This window comes from Pan troglodytes, chromosome 2 (genome assembly GCF_028858775.2).
Source record: "Pan troglodytes isolate AG18354 chromosome 2, NHGRI_mPanTro3-v2.0_pri, whole genome shotgun sequence".
NCBI classification, from domain to species: Eukaryota; Metazoa; Chordata; class Mammalia; order Primates; family Hominidae; genus Pan; species Pan troglodytes.
Window position 1 is genome coordinate 137,714,849 of NC_086015.1, and position 14,110 is coordinate 137,728,958.

The window sequence follows — 14,110 nt, forward strand, 5'->3', positions numbered from 1 at the left end:
CTGAAGGCCATTATCCTTAGCAAACTAACGAAGAAACAGAAAGCCAACACTGCATGTTTTCATAAGCGGGGGCTAAATAATGAGAACCAATAGGCACAAACTGGGGAAAAGCAGACACTGCGGCCTACTTGAGGGAGGAGGGTGAAGGAGGGAGGGGATCAGGAGAAATAACTACTGGGTACTAGGCTTAGTACCTGAGTGATGAAATGATCTGTATACCAAACTCCTGTGACAACAGTGTCCCTGTATTAACAAATCTGCACATGAATAAGAGTTTTTGTTTTGTTTTTTTTAAAAAAGAAAAACAGTCTTTCTAGAGCCTAATGGATTATTCCTGGATGATGCCTAAATTATCCAAACAATTTCATGCAAAGATCTGGGAAACAGCTTAATGAAAGAGCCCCAGGCCTGACTATAAGTTGGGGACACAGGTGGGCAAAATTCCTGGTTCCAGACCTCTTTTTCTTTAACCAAAATTTCTGAACTGCCCTCAACTTTTGGGTGCCCTCACTTTGCCCCCGACAAAGCATGAGTGAGGAGCCCACTAGGTGAGCTGCTCAGTCCAAGCCTGGCTGGCCAGAATCCCAGGAAGGCTGTGCTTTCCTCACATAACTGCTAGCTAGCTAGCACTTTGGGCAGCCCAGGTATGCAGAATCACTTTCAAGCGAAAGATCACACGTATTGAGAATCTTCAGCGTTCAGAGCTAACAATCAGCCAGTGATTCAAACTTTCTAAAAGGAATTGAGCGCCCCCTGCTGGGTATTGTAGCATTGACATTAAACTATCCTCTCAAATGCATCAAAATCTGAAACTACAGAGATTTAATCTCGTATAAAATCCAGTGACAACAGGACTCATGGTGACAACATTATATATGAGTTTGATAAAAGGTTGAATCTTTAAATGTTTCATGACTCCCATGCTCCTATTAAAAATGCTTCTAGTTCTTTATCTCAATTTTAGAAACAAGGTACACACTTTAAAGTTCTAAGTATTCTGGTAGGATTTTCTTCCCATGTCACAGAAAGTTTTACAGGAAAGGTAACATGGTCCTGGGAGAGGACATGGGTTTTGGGATCAGACAACCTAGGCTGGAATCCATTTACTATTTGAATGACTTGGAATAAGTCTTTTTTTTTTTTTTTTTTTGATGGAGTCTCACTCTGTCATCCAGGCTGGAGTGCAGTGGCACCGTGTCAGCTCACTACAACCTCTGTTTCCTGGGTTCACATAATTCTCCTGCCTCAGCCTCCCAAGTAGCTGGGATTACAGGCGCCCACCACCATGCCCGGCTAGTTTTTTGTTTGTTTGTTTTTGTTTTTAATATATTCTTAGTAGAGACGGGGTTTCATCATGTTGGCAAGGCTGGTCTCAAACTCCTGACCTCAGGTGATCTGCCCGCCTCAGCCGCCCAAAGTGCTGGGATTACAGGCGTGAGCCACCGTGTCCAGCCTGGAATAAGTCTTTCAACGTTAACTTGGAACAAATCATTTAAGTCACCATCTCCTGATCAATAAGGACAATGCTATCCACCTAAAAGGTGAATGTCAGGGCTGGAACTCATGTGTTTAAAGTGCATAGAAGTGCTTGATTAACCATCATGTCATCGTTATGATACTATTACGATGTGAGTCTAAGTTGGGTTTCAAAGGATGAGCAGCCCCTGGACTCAGACCTTGTTTCCAGAGACTAGGGGCCGTAACTTTAGTCCTGTGTCTAGCTCAGAGATCTAACCCCTGGGTCATGAGGGCAGTGCTCACACTGGGCAAGTCTGGAAAATTCCACCTCGAACAAATATTTCAAGTCCTTCTACTTCTACCTCTATCTTGCCAATCCAAACTACCATCATTTCTCACTTGAGCCAAAGCAAAGCTCTTCTAATTTTTCTTTCCACTTCTATTCTTATCTCCAAAGTGATATATACATATATATATTTAAATCCAATCTGATCAGGCCACTCTCTCTAGTTAGAACCTTTCAATGACTTAGAAAAACTTTTTTTAGCCAGACACCTGCCTACCCACCTTGCTTATAATGCCAGTCCTACCTCCTGGCTTTATGCAGTTAGCTCTCTCTGTAAGCAATCCTCATCTCCCAATTCTTTCCCTTATTACTACTACTCATCCTTTGGGTGTTGGGTCACAAGCTCAAGGAGGGTACAAGAGATAGCACATTTCTTTTTTTCAAAGCAAATTAAGTCCATTTGGCCTCACTCTGCTGCACTGCAAGCAGAAATTAATTCTGTGGTCCCTGGGGTGTCCTTTCCCCTTCTTATGGTCTTGCAAGCATTTAGGACACTCATGAATGACCTGGAAAAATGGGTAAAGACCTCTACTCTTCAGTCTATCTGGGTCGTTGCTATTATCTTCACTGCCAAGTCTGAGGGGGCCCTTGTAGGAGGGGGTTCCAAGCTTGGAGGTCTTTGCCTTTTCTGGAAGACTCAGTGTTGAGGTGCAGGTTTCCTCTGGAGCACCCAACAAACCATGAAACTCTGAAGTTCACCATCTCACTGTGGTACTGAGTGGAACACAGCTTTCCACTACTCCTAAGAGGTTCCTGTCTGCAGACCCTCTTCTCTCCCACCCTCCCCTGCTTCCCAAACAAGGACTAGGGTTATTATTAAGCATGTCCGCTTCCTGCTGTGCACGGGAAGCACACAGGACCTGGTTACTTCCTTGGAGATTGCAAAAAAATTCAGAGAAAAGATTAGTATTTCAAATTATGTGCTATAAAAGCTGCTAATCACAAGGTCTCCCTTGGATTATTCAATATAAATCAGATCCCCTCCAGTCACATTCTCCTATACTGCAGCAGTACTGTTGGTACCCATTCCCCCAGCTACTGTGTATTGGCTGTCAAAGGCTCACAGCTGTGAGAAGAGATTTTAGTTATTCAGTGTTTCCAGAGTTTCAACAAGGGATACGGACACAAGCAGCCGAGGCTGCTTCTTACAGAGTGTCCTCTGGAGAGGCGTGTCACCTGGCAATGCCTGGGAGGTTACGCTGTCACTGGGGGATTGTGGGAGGGGCCAAGCCAATGACTGACCAATTCATACTCAGTACAAAGGCCTAACCCCTTGCCTCAAGGTGAGAAAACTCTTGGCATTGTCATGGGCCAGAAATCCCACTGGATCAGACTGAAGCTAGACTTCAGCTCAAACCACATCTTGGCTCAGCTTCTTTCCCTGCCCTATCCTGTTTACCTTACAGGACTCTTCTGAAAGCACCTCAATAAATCACTTGCACAAGAAATCTCTGCCTCAGGCTTGGCTTCTGGGAACCCAACCTAAGTCACATCTTTTATTTTTCCTTCCTAGCATACGCCCCAAATTGAAATCATGTATTTGTATGGCTAATGGTTTAATGCCTGTCTCCCCGACTAAAGGCTCCATGAAGGGAGAAGCCACACTTACTTTGTTCATTGCTATATTCCCAGTGCCAAGCATGGTGCCTCCCACAGAGAAAAGCAATATGCAGGCTCTAAACTGGAAAGCTGGCAGGAACCAATAGGCCACATAGCCTCTTGGCCTCCCTCTCCAGATACTTTCCTTTTTGGGTGTTTTGGTACAGACAATTGAAGAAAGCTACCCTGTAACAGCAACTTAGCATTTCTTGTGCCCATCATCCTCAAGCCAGTCCTAGACAGAGATTTCAAAGCCCTGGTTGACAAGATCTGACTAGCTCAAATTAGGTCACCTAATTCCTGATACAATGAGCTACAGTTCTGGCACCATAACACAAGTTACGAACTTGCCCAGAGGCTATTCCTGGGGGTGGCGGCAGTTCTCGGATGAGTGTCATAGACACAAACCAACAGCTGTCTTACAGATATCATATTCTGGTTCAGCAGAAATCAAGAATAGCTTTCATATTTTACTGGTCTACTAATATTCCAGGGAAAGGCTAGGCAGGATTCACATGAACATTTGTCAAGTTCTTAGATGTTAGTGTCTCAGAGATTACATACCACAAGTAAGCTGTAAAATCCTCATTTAACAAGAATGTGAAAGAACTGTGGCGTTCTAGGTATTTTAATGTTCTGAAAAGCTTTTTCTCTTGTATAAGTTTTTTTTAATATTGTAAGTCTTTTTTCTATTAGGTTGTCTTTCTTTGCTTATTGAAGGGACTGGTGGCTTGGGGTCTTTATTCTGAAGATAAAAGATTTCTAGGCAGAACTACTGATGCAAAGAGAAGAAATCAGCCTGGATGTATCTGGATTATAGGATAGCTGCTAAAATCATGTTTGTGATTGAAAACCTAAAATAAGCTATTTGTTTTTTCATGTACCTCTTCCTCCTAAAAGCTAAGTAAACAAAAAGACCCAGCATAAAAAGGATGAGAAGAGATTTTAGTTATTCAGTGTTTTCAGAGTTTCAGCAAGGGATACAGATACAAGCAGCTTCTTACAGAGTTTACAATCTGGGGAGAGAACATGAAAGACACTGTTTAACAGGCAAATAATTCCAGGAATAAATATACATGAATGTGTTTTTCAAAATACAGGTTCTTATACAAATGTATAACTAAATACTGATTCCATAGTGGGGTGGTTGTAACTGAAAGGCCTTTGAGAAAAGGCTTTGAATAAAACTAGTCATCCACCTAGCCAAAGATCCTTTCCAGCAGCACAAAAGGAATTTGTAAGGAGAACAGAGATTAACTGTCAGATATCTTTCTAATCTGTAAATTTATCCAAAGTTTGAAAATACCATGAAGAATCTTAGGAATGCCAGTAACCAGGGAATGGGATATTTGCATATCACAACATCTACAGGCTAAATACACTCCGAATGCTTCTCAATGTGGGGAAGTATGAGAAGTTAATAATTCTCCTAGTGTCTGGCTTCCTTTTTCTTTGCCTTTCCCTCTCATACGTTCAATCACCTGTGTTACAGGACACACATAAGTAGTTGGAAGGTGTTAAACTTTGACAGCAAAGCAAAATCAGAGGTAGAGGCAAATGTTTAACCAATCATGTTCAAATATAAGCTACTCAATGAAGAGTTTTAGGTTTAAAGAGCCAAATATTCACCATTACTGAGAAATCTCAGTTTCTCATTCAATTTCGCATTGCACTTTGCTACCACAAACTAAATGGGTGTACATTTTTGAGTGCTGATTTATTACTCAAAGATCTGAATTTGGAGACTGAAACAAAACATGCTTTATCTGTGTACTTTGAGAAAATCCATCCACAAGAAAGGAGCCAAGCGTCAGTTTCCAATGGGGGGAACATTCTCATGGAGGTACTGTAAGGCTAAGTCTGTCCACTTCATTTCTTGTTCTTTGACAGATTCTGTGGTGCCACCATTGTCTTGTTCAGGTTCAGGAAGCTCATTCTGAAAAGGTACAATAGAAATTCAGAACAGTAATATATTCTGCATCTTCTTGGAACTCAAGAACACTTAGAATTAAAGCTTGTGAGTTCCTAGGAACAGGCAACATAATTGATATGTGTATCTAAAAAAGCTAAAATCATACACGTGAGGAAACTATCAGAAGTATCATTCAAACATGGCCTGGGCCTTCTTCAGTAGGGAATGATGGGCATTTTGACTCTGACATTTGTGAAGGAGGCACTGTGGCAGAAAGGTTAAGGGCAGAGGCTTTTGGAAGCCAACTAGGATCCAAGACCACAACTCTCCCATTTGCTGGGTTACTTGGGCAAGGTATGCAAACCCTTGGGGCCTTTGTTTCTTCCTTGGCAAATGGGAGAACAAAAGAGCCATCACCTCACAGGACTACTGTAAGGATTAGGTGAGGTAATTCAGATCAAGTGCTGAGCACTGTGTGGGGTATCCAGTGCTCAAGGAATATTTGCTATTATTATTAGCGGCTAGGAACACTGAGATGAGCGAATCCTAAATCTTCTTTAGGGGGAGCGTGCTTTAAAAGAATACTAGTTTGCTGGCGTATTCCTTAGACACAAGAAATGTATCCAAAAAATTATCTTGGACCCAACATGTCTTTTTTTTTGAGATGGAGTTTCGCTTTTGTTGCCCAGGTTAGAGTGCAATGGCGTGATCTCGGCTCACCACAACCTCTGCCTCCCGGGTTCAAGCGATTCTCCTGCCTCAGCCTCCCGAGTAGCTGGGATTACAGGCATGCACCACCATGCCCGGCTAATTTTGTATTTTTTTATTTTTTTTTAGTAGAGATGGGGTTTCTCTATGTTGGTCAGGCTGGTCTTGAACTCCCGACCTCAGGTGATCCACCCGCCTCAGCCTCCCAAAGTGCTGGGATTACAGGCGCGAGCCACCGCGCCTGGCCCAACATGTCTATATTATAATAAAAATGGAGGTAGGGCAGGAAACACTGAAAATGTAATTAATAGATAAGACCTCCCTCTAGTGGTGGAGCAGAACAACAAAAAACACAACAAATGACCAATTCACACCCTACCAGCAATTTTCTTAAAATGGTAAGTCATGGGCCACACTTACTGTAGGATCTGGGATCATTTACTTGTATTTTAAGTTTAAATGTATTACTACTGAAACTCTGCTTTGTACCAGAGTTCACAGATACCAATATATTTCTTTTCAATTATCTGTGTTTTGTTTTATGGTTAGCAAACTGTTATGCAATATCCAGACTTAAAATTTTCTACTGGATTCTGATTTGTAGTATGTGAATATGTTTGCCCCTCTAAAATTATGCTCAATATATATTAAATGATATTTACTTATCTATATTTGAATCACATACATCTTGTTCTACAAGACAGATTCAAACATACTTGAACAGATTGAAAAGAGCTATCATTTATTGTAACGCAACAATATATTATCTTAAAAAGAAAGTTCAGTCCTAATAATTACTTATAGATGACAAAGAATAAATAGGTCCTTGGTTAATGAATTCTTTAATTCAGAAGCAGACAACGTTGCTTAATTTCATCCTATCTGTGGTATGCTTTCTAAAATAATGTGTCTTTCATTTGGTATCTACTGTCCCTTGCAATACATGCCAACACATAAAATGGCATATATGCCTGGAAAACAAAAACAAAAGTATCATAAACCCAGCCACCCATTATGGTGTACTGTAAAATGCCCTTAGTTCTTTGCAGCTACTCTTATCAAAAGGTGAAATTGATTTCCCCAATCTTGGATTTGGACTGGCCCTGTGAGTTGTTTTGGCCAATAGAATGAAGCTGTCATGCCAGTGGGCCAGTTCTCGGCCTAAGCTCCAAGAAGCTCTGCGGTTTCCTCTCAGGTTGCTCTTGGAACCCTGAGATTGAGAAGTCTGGGCTAGCCTGCTGGATACCAGAGACCATGGCATAGTCACCCCATCACCCAGCAGACAGCTTGTTAACTGCCAGACATGTGAGACAGTCCTAGATTACCCAGCCTCCAGAGTCTGTTGGCTGACTGCACAACACAAGCAAGGCTGGCAGGGATCAGCTGAGCTGGTGCAGACTAGAAGTCCCTCCCAGCTGAGCTACAAAATCATGAAATAAACAGTTGCTCTTTTAAGTCACTAAGCTTTGGGGTGACTTGTTATGCAGCAAAACCTAACTGGCATACACATTGCCTTAGAATCGCAAGACAAGCGAAAGGTGTGGATTAGCAGCAGGGCCAAGCCAACTTCGCCTGGAAGTCAGCAGGGAAACCTCCTTCATCCCCTGCCACCCAAATGTTCTCCAATCTGAGCCATAAACTTCTCCAGAAATGGACGTCTCCTTTATTTTCTTGACTTTGTTTAGGCCCTCCTCCCTTGCCTAGACCACAACAGCTTGCCAATTGGTCTCACTTGCCCCTATCTCCATGTCACACCATCTCTAACAATGCTGCTAAACTGATTTTCCAAAAGCCAAATCTGAGCATAGCAGTCTTGCTTTTAAGACCATTCATTCCTGGATCTCCTGAGGATGAGGTCTAAGTGTGATATCAAATACCACTCTCAATCTGATCCAAGCCCAACTTTTCAGCCTACTTATGTGACAAATGTATTCTTCATCCACAGTGAATGACTCACCATGTCCCAAAGCCTTTCAAAACTCTGGGCCTTTACACATCTGTCCCCTCTGCTGCAATACCCTTGTCTACCTCCACTAAACTTCTGGTCCTTCCTTATGACCCAGCTTAAACATGACATTCTCTCAGAAGCCTTTCTGATGCCCACCAGGCAATCAGCCACTTCGTATATGATGTGGCTGTTTATGCCCCCACCTAGAATATTTATTATCACAATTACTTATCTATAAGTGTTGCCTTTCTAGACCCCTCAGGAGGAGGAACTGTATCTTATGTTCACATAGTCTTATGGCACACAGTAGGCTTCAAAAAATGCTTGTCAAATGAATGAATGAACAGAAGTTCACAAGACAGGATTTGGAACTTCACAGACCTAGTTATATGTTATATGAAGCCCTACTTACCTGCTACCAGACTTTGGGCAAGTTGTCCTTTCTGATCCTATTCTTTTCCTATAAAATGGGAATAACAGCACCTCCCTCACAGGGTTGTTTAAGAATTAGAGATAATGTATATTTCCAACCTCAGTCCATGGCATAAAACTGGTATTCAATAAATGACATCTATAATTCTTATTATGCTCTCTTTTTTGACTATTTTCCTAAGCTTGAACTAAGCTATGACTTGTTATTTGATATGTATATTATTCATTGAACATATTACTATCTCTTATTCGTAAATGAAAATACAGATGAACTATTTTATTTCTTTGCAAACAGCAGCAGCAGATATTCTAACTATAAATTATATTTTATTCAATACTAACTACTCTTCTCAGGGCAGCTGGCATGCTTTAAAAAAAAACAGTCCTGTTTTCCCTTTTTTAGGCCTCTATGACACAAATAGGATTTTAAACAAACATTTATATAAGCAAAACTTTTGGATCACTTATTACATGAGGTTTAACAAACTCCCTGCAGCAGAGTTTTCCAAAGATGGGGAAGAAAAGAGTATTCCAGAAGGCCGCTGGCCTAAACGCAAAAGAATACCCAGGTATCTTCTGAATATTTTCCAGGGAACCTAAGATAGGTGTATGCTCCAAGAATGTAAGTTTCTAAAAATGCCAAAAGACTGATGAGCCACAGGCAGGGAAGTAAGAAACAGAGCTCATATGCTGCTGCTTCTTGTTCCTCCCCATCTTGCGCATTAAACTCTCATTATTTGGTTTCTCTGGTTTTCGTGTGGTGGACAGAACATGGCTCAGAAAATCTGGGCTCTAGTCCTGGCATGACTCCTAACTGACCTGGCCACGTTAGCTCCCTGAACCACATTTTTCTTTAAATAAAACATACAACTGGATGATCTCCAGAAGCTTCTAGAGTTAGAGAATTCCACAGCTTTGATTTCTTTGCCACACTAGTTTATCTTCCATTGATATCCCTCCTCCACTAGTTACTGCCAGATCAATACCTTTAACCCATCCTCAGCTCAAATCATAACCTACCAGTGGTATTGCGACATCCTCATAAGGCAGCTTGTCTTCTCGCCAAGCATCATCAATCAAATCCAAGATCCTTCCATCTCTCTGAACCTCACTGTCCATTTTCCTGCAGCTTTGATCTTGTCAAATCTGTAAGCCAAAGAGGTTATTTCTTAAACACGAAGACTGAAGAGATGGTATAATCCACTATTAGGATTCTCCAGGCTTTTTAGTCTGGGGCCACCTTTTGGGAAAAGGTTCATTTTCTCATATGGGCCGGGTGACTACTTTGATCACAGTTCCTCTCTCCAACCCCAACTGATACATATTTTATAGTGTATACTGGACAGGCATAGCCCAGCTGACAGACCAGTGTCATAGAGTGTGACAGGAGAGCAACACGTTAAACGAGGCCCTCAAATATTAATATGTTGCATCTCAATGTAGCTCTTCTCTTCTAACTTGAACATTCACCTTTTCCTGTTTGTGATGCCTTTGATGAGTCCCTGATTCATAATGGCCAGCTAAGTTTCCTTTTCTAGCCCCTGGCTCAAACCTCAGCATTCTTAGGCACAGGAGTTACACGAACATACTGTAAAGGAAACGGCTTCCTTCCCTAAAATAGTACCCAGGCTGAGATCTGAACAAAGCACTTCTAGGTGAACACCAGTGGTAGAACCTCATACTGCTAAAGTTTCTCCAGTTTCTGCTTCCCTTTGGGGTAGCTCCTTCCTCGGAGGTTCCTTCCTCTAATTCTTAACGCTACACTCCCTTCAATTTCTGGCCCAAATGGTCACGATGCTTATTTAGCTCCTTGACCATGGCTGATTCCCCATTTTTCTCTGAAACTGCTATAATCTAATCCAAAAGGCTGGCTAGCTTGGAGGATACTTCTGGATTTCCCTGTTTCCAAGGTTGGGCCCTGACTCATCATAGGCATCATCCTATGGGTGCTCCCTGCTACCAAGTGACAATCCAAAAAGCCCGGAAGCCACTGGCATCAAAGGTACTCTCAGTTTCTGAGACTATGGAGACTCACACAATAAGCAATTTTGGGGTGGGGGAGCGGGGTGGAACCCACCATCTGGAGGTGCTTTTTTCAGAGCTCAGCCTGGGTGATATTTTAAGGAAGGAAGCCATTTCCTTTACAAGCTCAACTTCAGACATCGTCTTGCCTTGAGGATTTGTGTCAGGTCTGTAGTTGGTCCCTTCGCATAGTCCAGTTTAGTGCTATCTCAGTATGTTCATGAGCTCCTGTGCCTAAGAACGCTGAGGTTTGGGCCAAGGCAGGTGGAAGTTTTTGTAAAAATGGCTCACAGGGCCGGGCGCGGTGGCTCGCGCCTGTAATCCAGCACTTTGGGAGACCGAGGTGGGCGGATCACGAGGTCAGGAGATCAACACCATCCTGGCTAACAGGGTGAAACCTCGTCTCTACTAAAAATACAAAAAATTAGCCGATCATGGTGGCAGGCGCCTGTAGTCCCAGCTACTCGGGAGGCTGAGGCAGGAGAATGGCGTGAACCTGGGAGGCGGAGCTTGCAGTGAGCCGAGATAGCGCCACGCGCCACTGCACTCCAGCCTGGGCGACAGAGCAAGACTCCGTCTCGGAAAAAAAAAACCAAAAAAACCCAAAAAGGCTCACAGCTGTCCCCCATAGGATAACTGCAAGATATCCCTAACACCTTGGCAAAAATTATACACAGATTGGTGTGGGAAAGGGTTTTTACCCCCATGACAAGGATCTGGGCAAAAGTTAAGCAAAATGCGCCCTGCTATTTCTGTCACCGGTGAGCCAGGTGAGGGCTTAATTAATCCAGTACTCAATAATTAACCGAGTACTACCCAGTGGATAACTCAAAGCAAGACGAAGTTTTGGTTATACTTTTGAAGTCCCTGTCTTACAAGTGCTCCCCACTTTCCTGCTGCTACTCCTTTGTCCTTGCTGCTCTGTCTCCTGGGATACCCTTCTCACTTTCCTCAGCTGATCCAAACCTGACTTTCGGAGGCCCACGTAGATTTTCCACCTTTGTAAAGTTTTCTCAAATCACTCGAGCTTCAGTAGGCCTTCTCTCCTTGAACTCTTGCTTCTTGTCCTAACTTAATCTACTAAACAAGCTAGGTCAGCTTTGTGGTCAATTGCTCAGGTATTATTGCCTCCAACTGTTACGTGTACATTTTGTACCCATGATTCCTTAGTAGAGCTTTCCACATTTGGTCTCAATCTTTTTCACCTGTCCCTTCTCCAAACACCTCCAACCCTGTCACATTTTCCAGCCTTGACAGTTAAAACCCCCTTTTCCACATCACTAATGCCACTCTTCCTTTCAAGATAAACGCAGGCGTCAGCTCTTGAAGGTCAACATCCCATTTCCGGGATTAGGCGCGAAGGTGCCTTCCCTCATAAGGGGCTGGAAGGATGGGAAGCATCAAGATAATCAATGCCCAGTGCACACTGATTATCTTGTGTATTAAAGCCACCGTCCCAAGTACTCGTCACCCAGTACGACCACTGTTTCCTGAACAAACTTTTCTTACTCACGTGACAGTCCCGATGCCTGCAATGCTCTTTGTTTCTTCCTTTTTATTCCAGTGAACCCACAGTCAGTCTAAAAATCTTAGGTCCCAGGTCGCTTCCTATAGGAGGCCGCCTCCAAACCCCAGGCTGAGCGCGGTCCTGGTACCCACCCCTCCAGGGGTCTCACAGTTCCCTAAGCACAGAGCATGGCACCAACTGGGGAGTCTGTCAAACAGCCCAGATGAATGTCTTTCCAAACACGCGGTGCCTGCGTTTCCCGGGACAGGGACACGTCTTATCAATTTCTATATATTATAGCTTCTATATATTATAGCTTTGTAAACATATATTTATAAAATCAAAGCGGGAAAGCCTTGTTCCTTGCTAGAAATGAGCCTCGCAGGCCACCACCATCCGCACCGTACGACAGGCCGCCCCTCAGCGGCGGCTTCCTGCCTGAGGCAGGATGTACCAAACGTGGAAGCGGAGACGGGGAGGTCTGGGGGTGGCACGCAAGTCCCTTTCCTCCCGACACGAGTGCAGTAAAGAAAAACGGTTATAAGCGTAAAGTGACAGCCTCGGCCGATGGGAATAGGGGGAAGTCCGACACTGAGCAACGAACGCATTCCCGCGCCTCCAAAACCTAGGCCGGGGGCGCTGGAAACCCTTACCGGCACCCGGCCACCGCGGCAGGCGCTTCCTCCTGCCACGCCCCCCCTCCCCCGCATCACGTGTCTGCACTCGCTTTCCTCGGATTCCCGGATGTGGGTGAGTTCATTTGCTCGCGTGCAGGGGAAGTCTGGAGAAGGCATTGTTTCAATTATTAAAAGTGTGGGGGCAGTGGGCGGAACAAACGCGCCGACTACAGCGGCTGGACGTAAGCTTAGCGGTGGCGCGCGTGCGCAGCGCCGGCCCGAGGTAACGGCGGGAAGGCTCAGGGGCGTGCTTGCGGCAACCCTGTAACCGCCTGTGCGCAAGTCGGAGGGGCAAGGGGCGGCCGTGTCCTGGTCTGGAGGCGGCCCAGGCTGCCTTGGTGACTCTGGCTTCGCAGCCTCATGGCTTGCGGCCGGTTTGCGCAACGGCCTGCGAACCACCAGGCGCGTCCGCGCCGGCTCGGGTCCGCCCCGGAGCCCAGTCCCTCGGCCTGGCCCGCTATGCCCTGCACACTGGCGGAGTCCGGCGTGGCGGAGTCCGGCGTGGCGCAGCCCGGCGTGGGGTTCGGCCCCGCCAGGTGGTCAGCCCTTCCTCGGAGTCCAGGTGGCTGGGGGCGCTTCGGAGAGTGGCCAGGTGGGCGAGCGAGCTGCGCCCAGTACTCACCTTCCCCGGCGGACCCACCTTCCTTTTCAGCGGAGAGACGCCAGTGCGGCCTCCCTGCCAGGGCTGCTGTCTAGCTAGCGCTGTTGGGACTACCTCATTCACGGCACAAGGGGACCCGCTCATTTAGTGTGGCATGTTAAGGTTGGCAGCTTTTAAAATAGTGAGTTGGTTTAAACGGTTATGTTAGTACAAGAGGTACGGAAATGTGGCATAAATCGTGGACTGAAATTGGAGAACCCTGAACTAACGGCTCCATGCACACAAATGAGGGATAGAAAGAAATAAGGACGGTTTCTTAGGAACACTTTAATCATGGAGATACTTGAAGACAGTACATTTAGGCTTATAATGTGGTTTTTCTTACGTCCCTTACGACATCAGGAGAGTAAAGATGAGTATGATGTCAGAGACAGGTCGTCTTTTACAGTTTCAGCACCGTACGCTGATATGCACAGAGTAGTTTTCCCTGAGCCTTATGTCCGGTTAAACTTATTAAAAGAATTTATTATTTTAATAAAGTAGTATTGTAGGGTAGATGCCCTGTATTTATACAGTTCCTCAAGTGCTTGCATTTATTTTTTAGATACGAGGAAATCATAAGGATCGTTGATTAGATTTCTGTTAGCTGTAGCTTAATGATAAAGTGTATATATTTTCTTATTTGGCATGCAGTACCATTTTTAGATTGATTTTTATTTCGAGTTTGCCTTTTGACTATGGCATTATCAGTGATCAGGGTAGTAAAAAGCTCTGAAACTAAATTAGAGTAGAGATTTATAAACAGGCACACTGCCTTTTAAAATGTATGTAGATGCAAATCTAAAAGTTGTTTGTAAAAATTGTGTATGTTGATTGTACTGATGCCATTTCCTCTCGTTA

The 14,110-nt window shown here is 44.2% G+C and overlaps 2 protein-coding genes across 53 annotated transcripts in view; one reads left to right on the plus strand and one right to left on the minus strand.

Moving 5' to 3' along the window:
• Positions 1-4,329: 4,329 nt before the first annotated feature.
• ANAPC13 (anaphase promoting complex subunit 13) lies at positions 4,330-13,321 on the minus strand. Of its 3 annotated transcripts, none has more exons than XM_016941990.4 (3): positions 13,232-13,321; positions 9,424-9,549; positions 4,330-5,339 (listed from the first exon to the last, which is right to left on the minus strand). In XM_016941990.4, the coding sequence occupies exons 2-3, from the start codon at positions 9,520-9,522 to the stop codon at positions 5,214-5,216; spliced, it is 225 nt and encodes a 74-aa protein (XP_016797479.1). In that variant the 5' UTR covers positions 9,523-9,549; positions 13,232-13,321; the 3' UTR covers positions 4,330-5,213. The 3 variants fall into 3 exon arrangements, with proteins under 3 accessions (XP_016797479.1, XP_001153010.1, XP_516995.2); XM_001153010.8 differs by lacking the exon at positions 13,232-13,321 and adding an exon at positions 12,586-12,675; XM_516995.9 differs by lacking the exon at positions 13,232-13,321 and adding an exon at positions 11,939-12,339.
• The window catches only part of CEP63 (centrosomal protein 63), a 129,798-nt gene continuing 128,018 nt past the window's right edge, over positions 12,331-14,110 (plus strand). For 12 of the 50 annotated variants that reach the window (XR_008547113.2, XM_054681064.1, XM_054681074.1 and 9 more), the window contains exon 1: positions 12,500-12,682. Coding sequence is in view for 16 of the 50 variants with exons in the window: in XM_054681064.1 (XP_054537039.1) it covers positions 12,500-12,682 (183 nt within the window). In the remaining 34 variants the exon portion in view is untranslated. Of the gene's footprint in view, positions 13,373-14,110 lie in introns of all 50 variants that reach the window. The other 38 variants (XM_024355702.3, XM_009446517.5, XM_054681060.2 and 35 more) reach the window with 23 other exon arrangements.

What these genes read in the sequence shown, in the direction of transcription:
- ANAPC13 (XM_016941990.4), bottom strand. Translation starts at nt 9,522, where the DNA reads ATGGACAGTGAGGTTCAGAGAGATGGAAGGATCTTGGATTTGATTGAT. An exon ending in AGGATGTCGCAATACCACTG is followed by an intron (nt 5,340 to 9,423) that starts GTAGGTTATGAT and finishes GTACCTTTTCAG; the next exon opens with AATGAGCTTCCTGAACCTGA.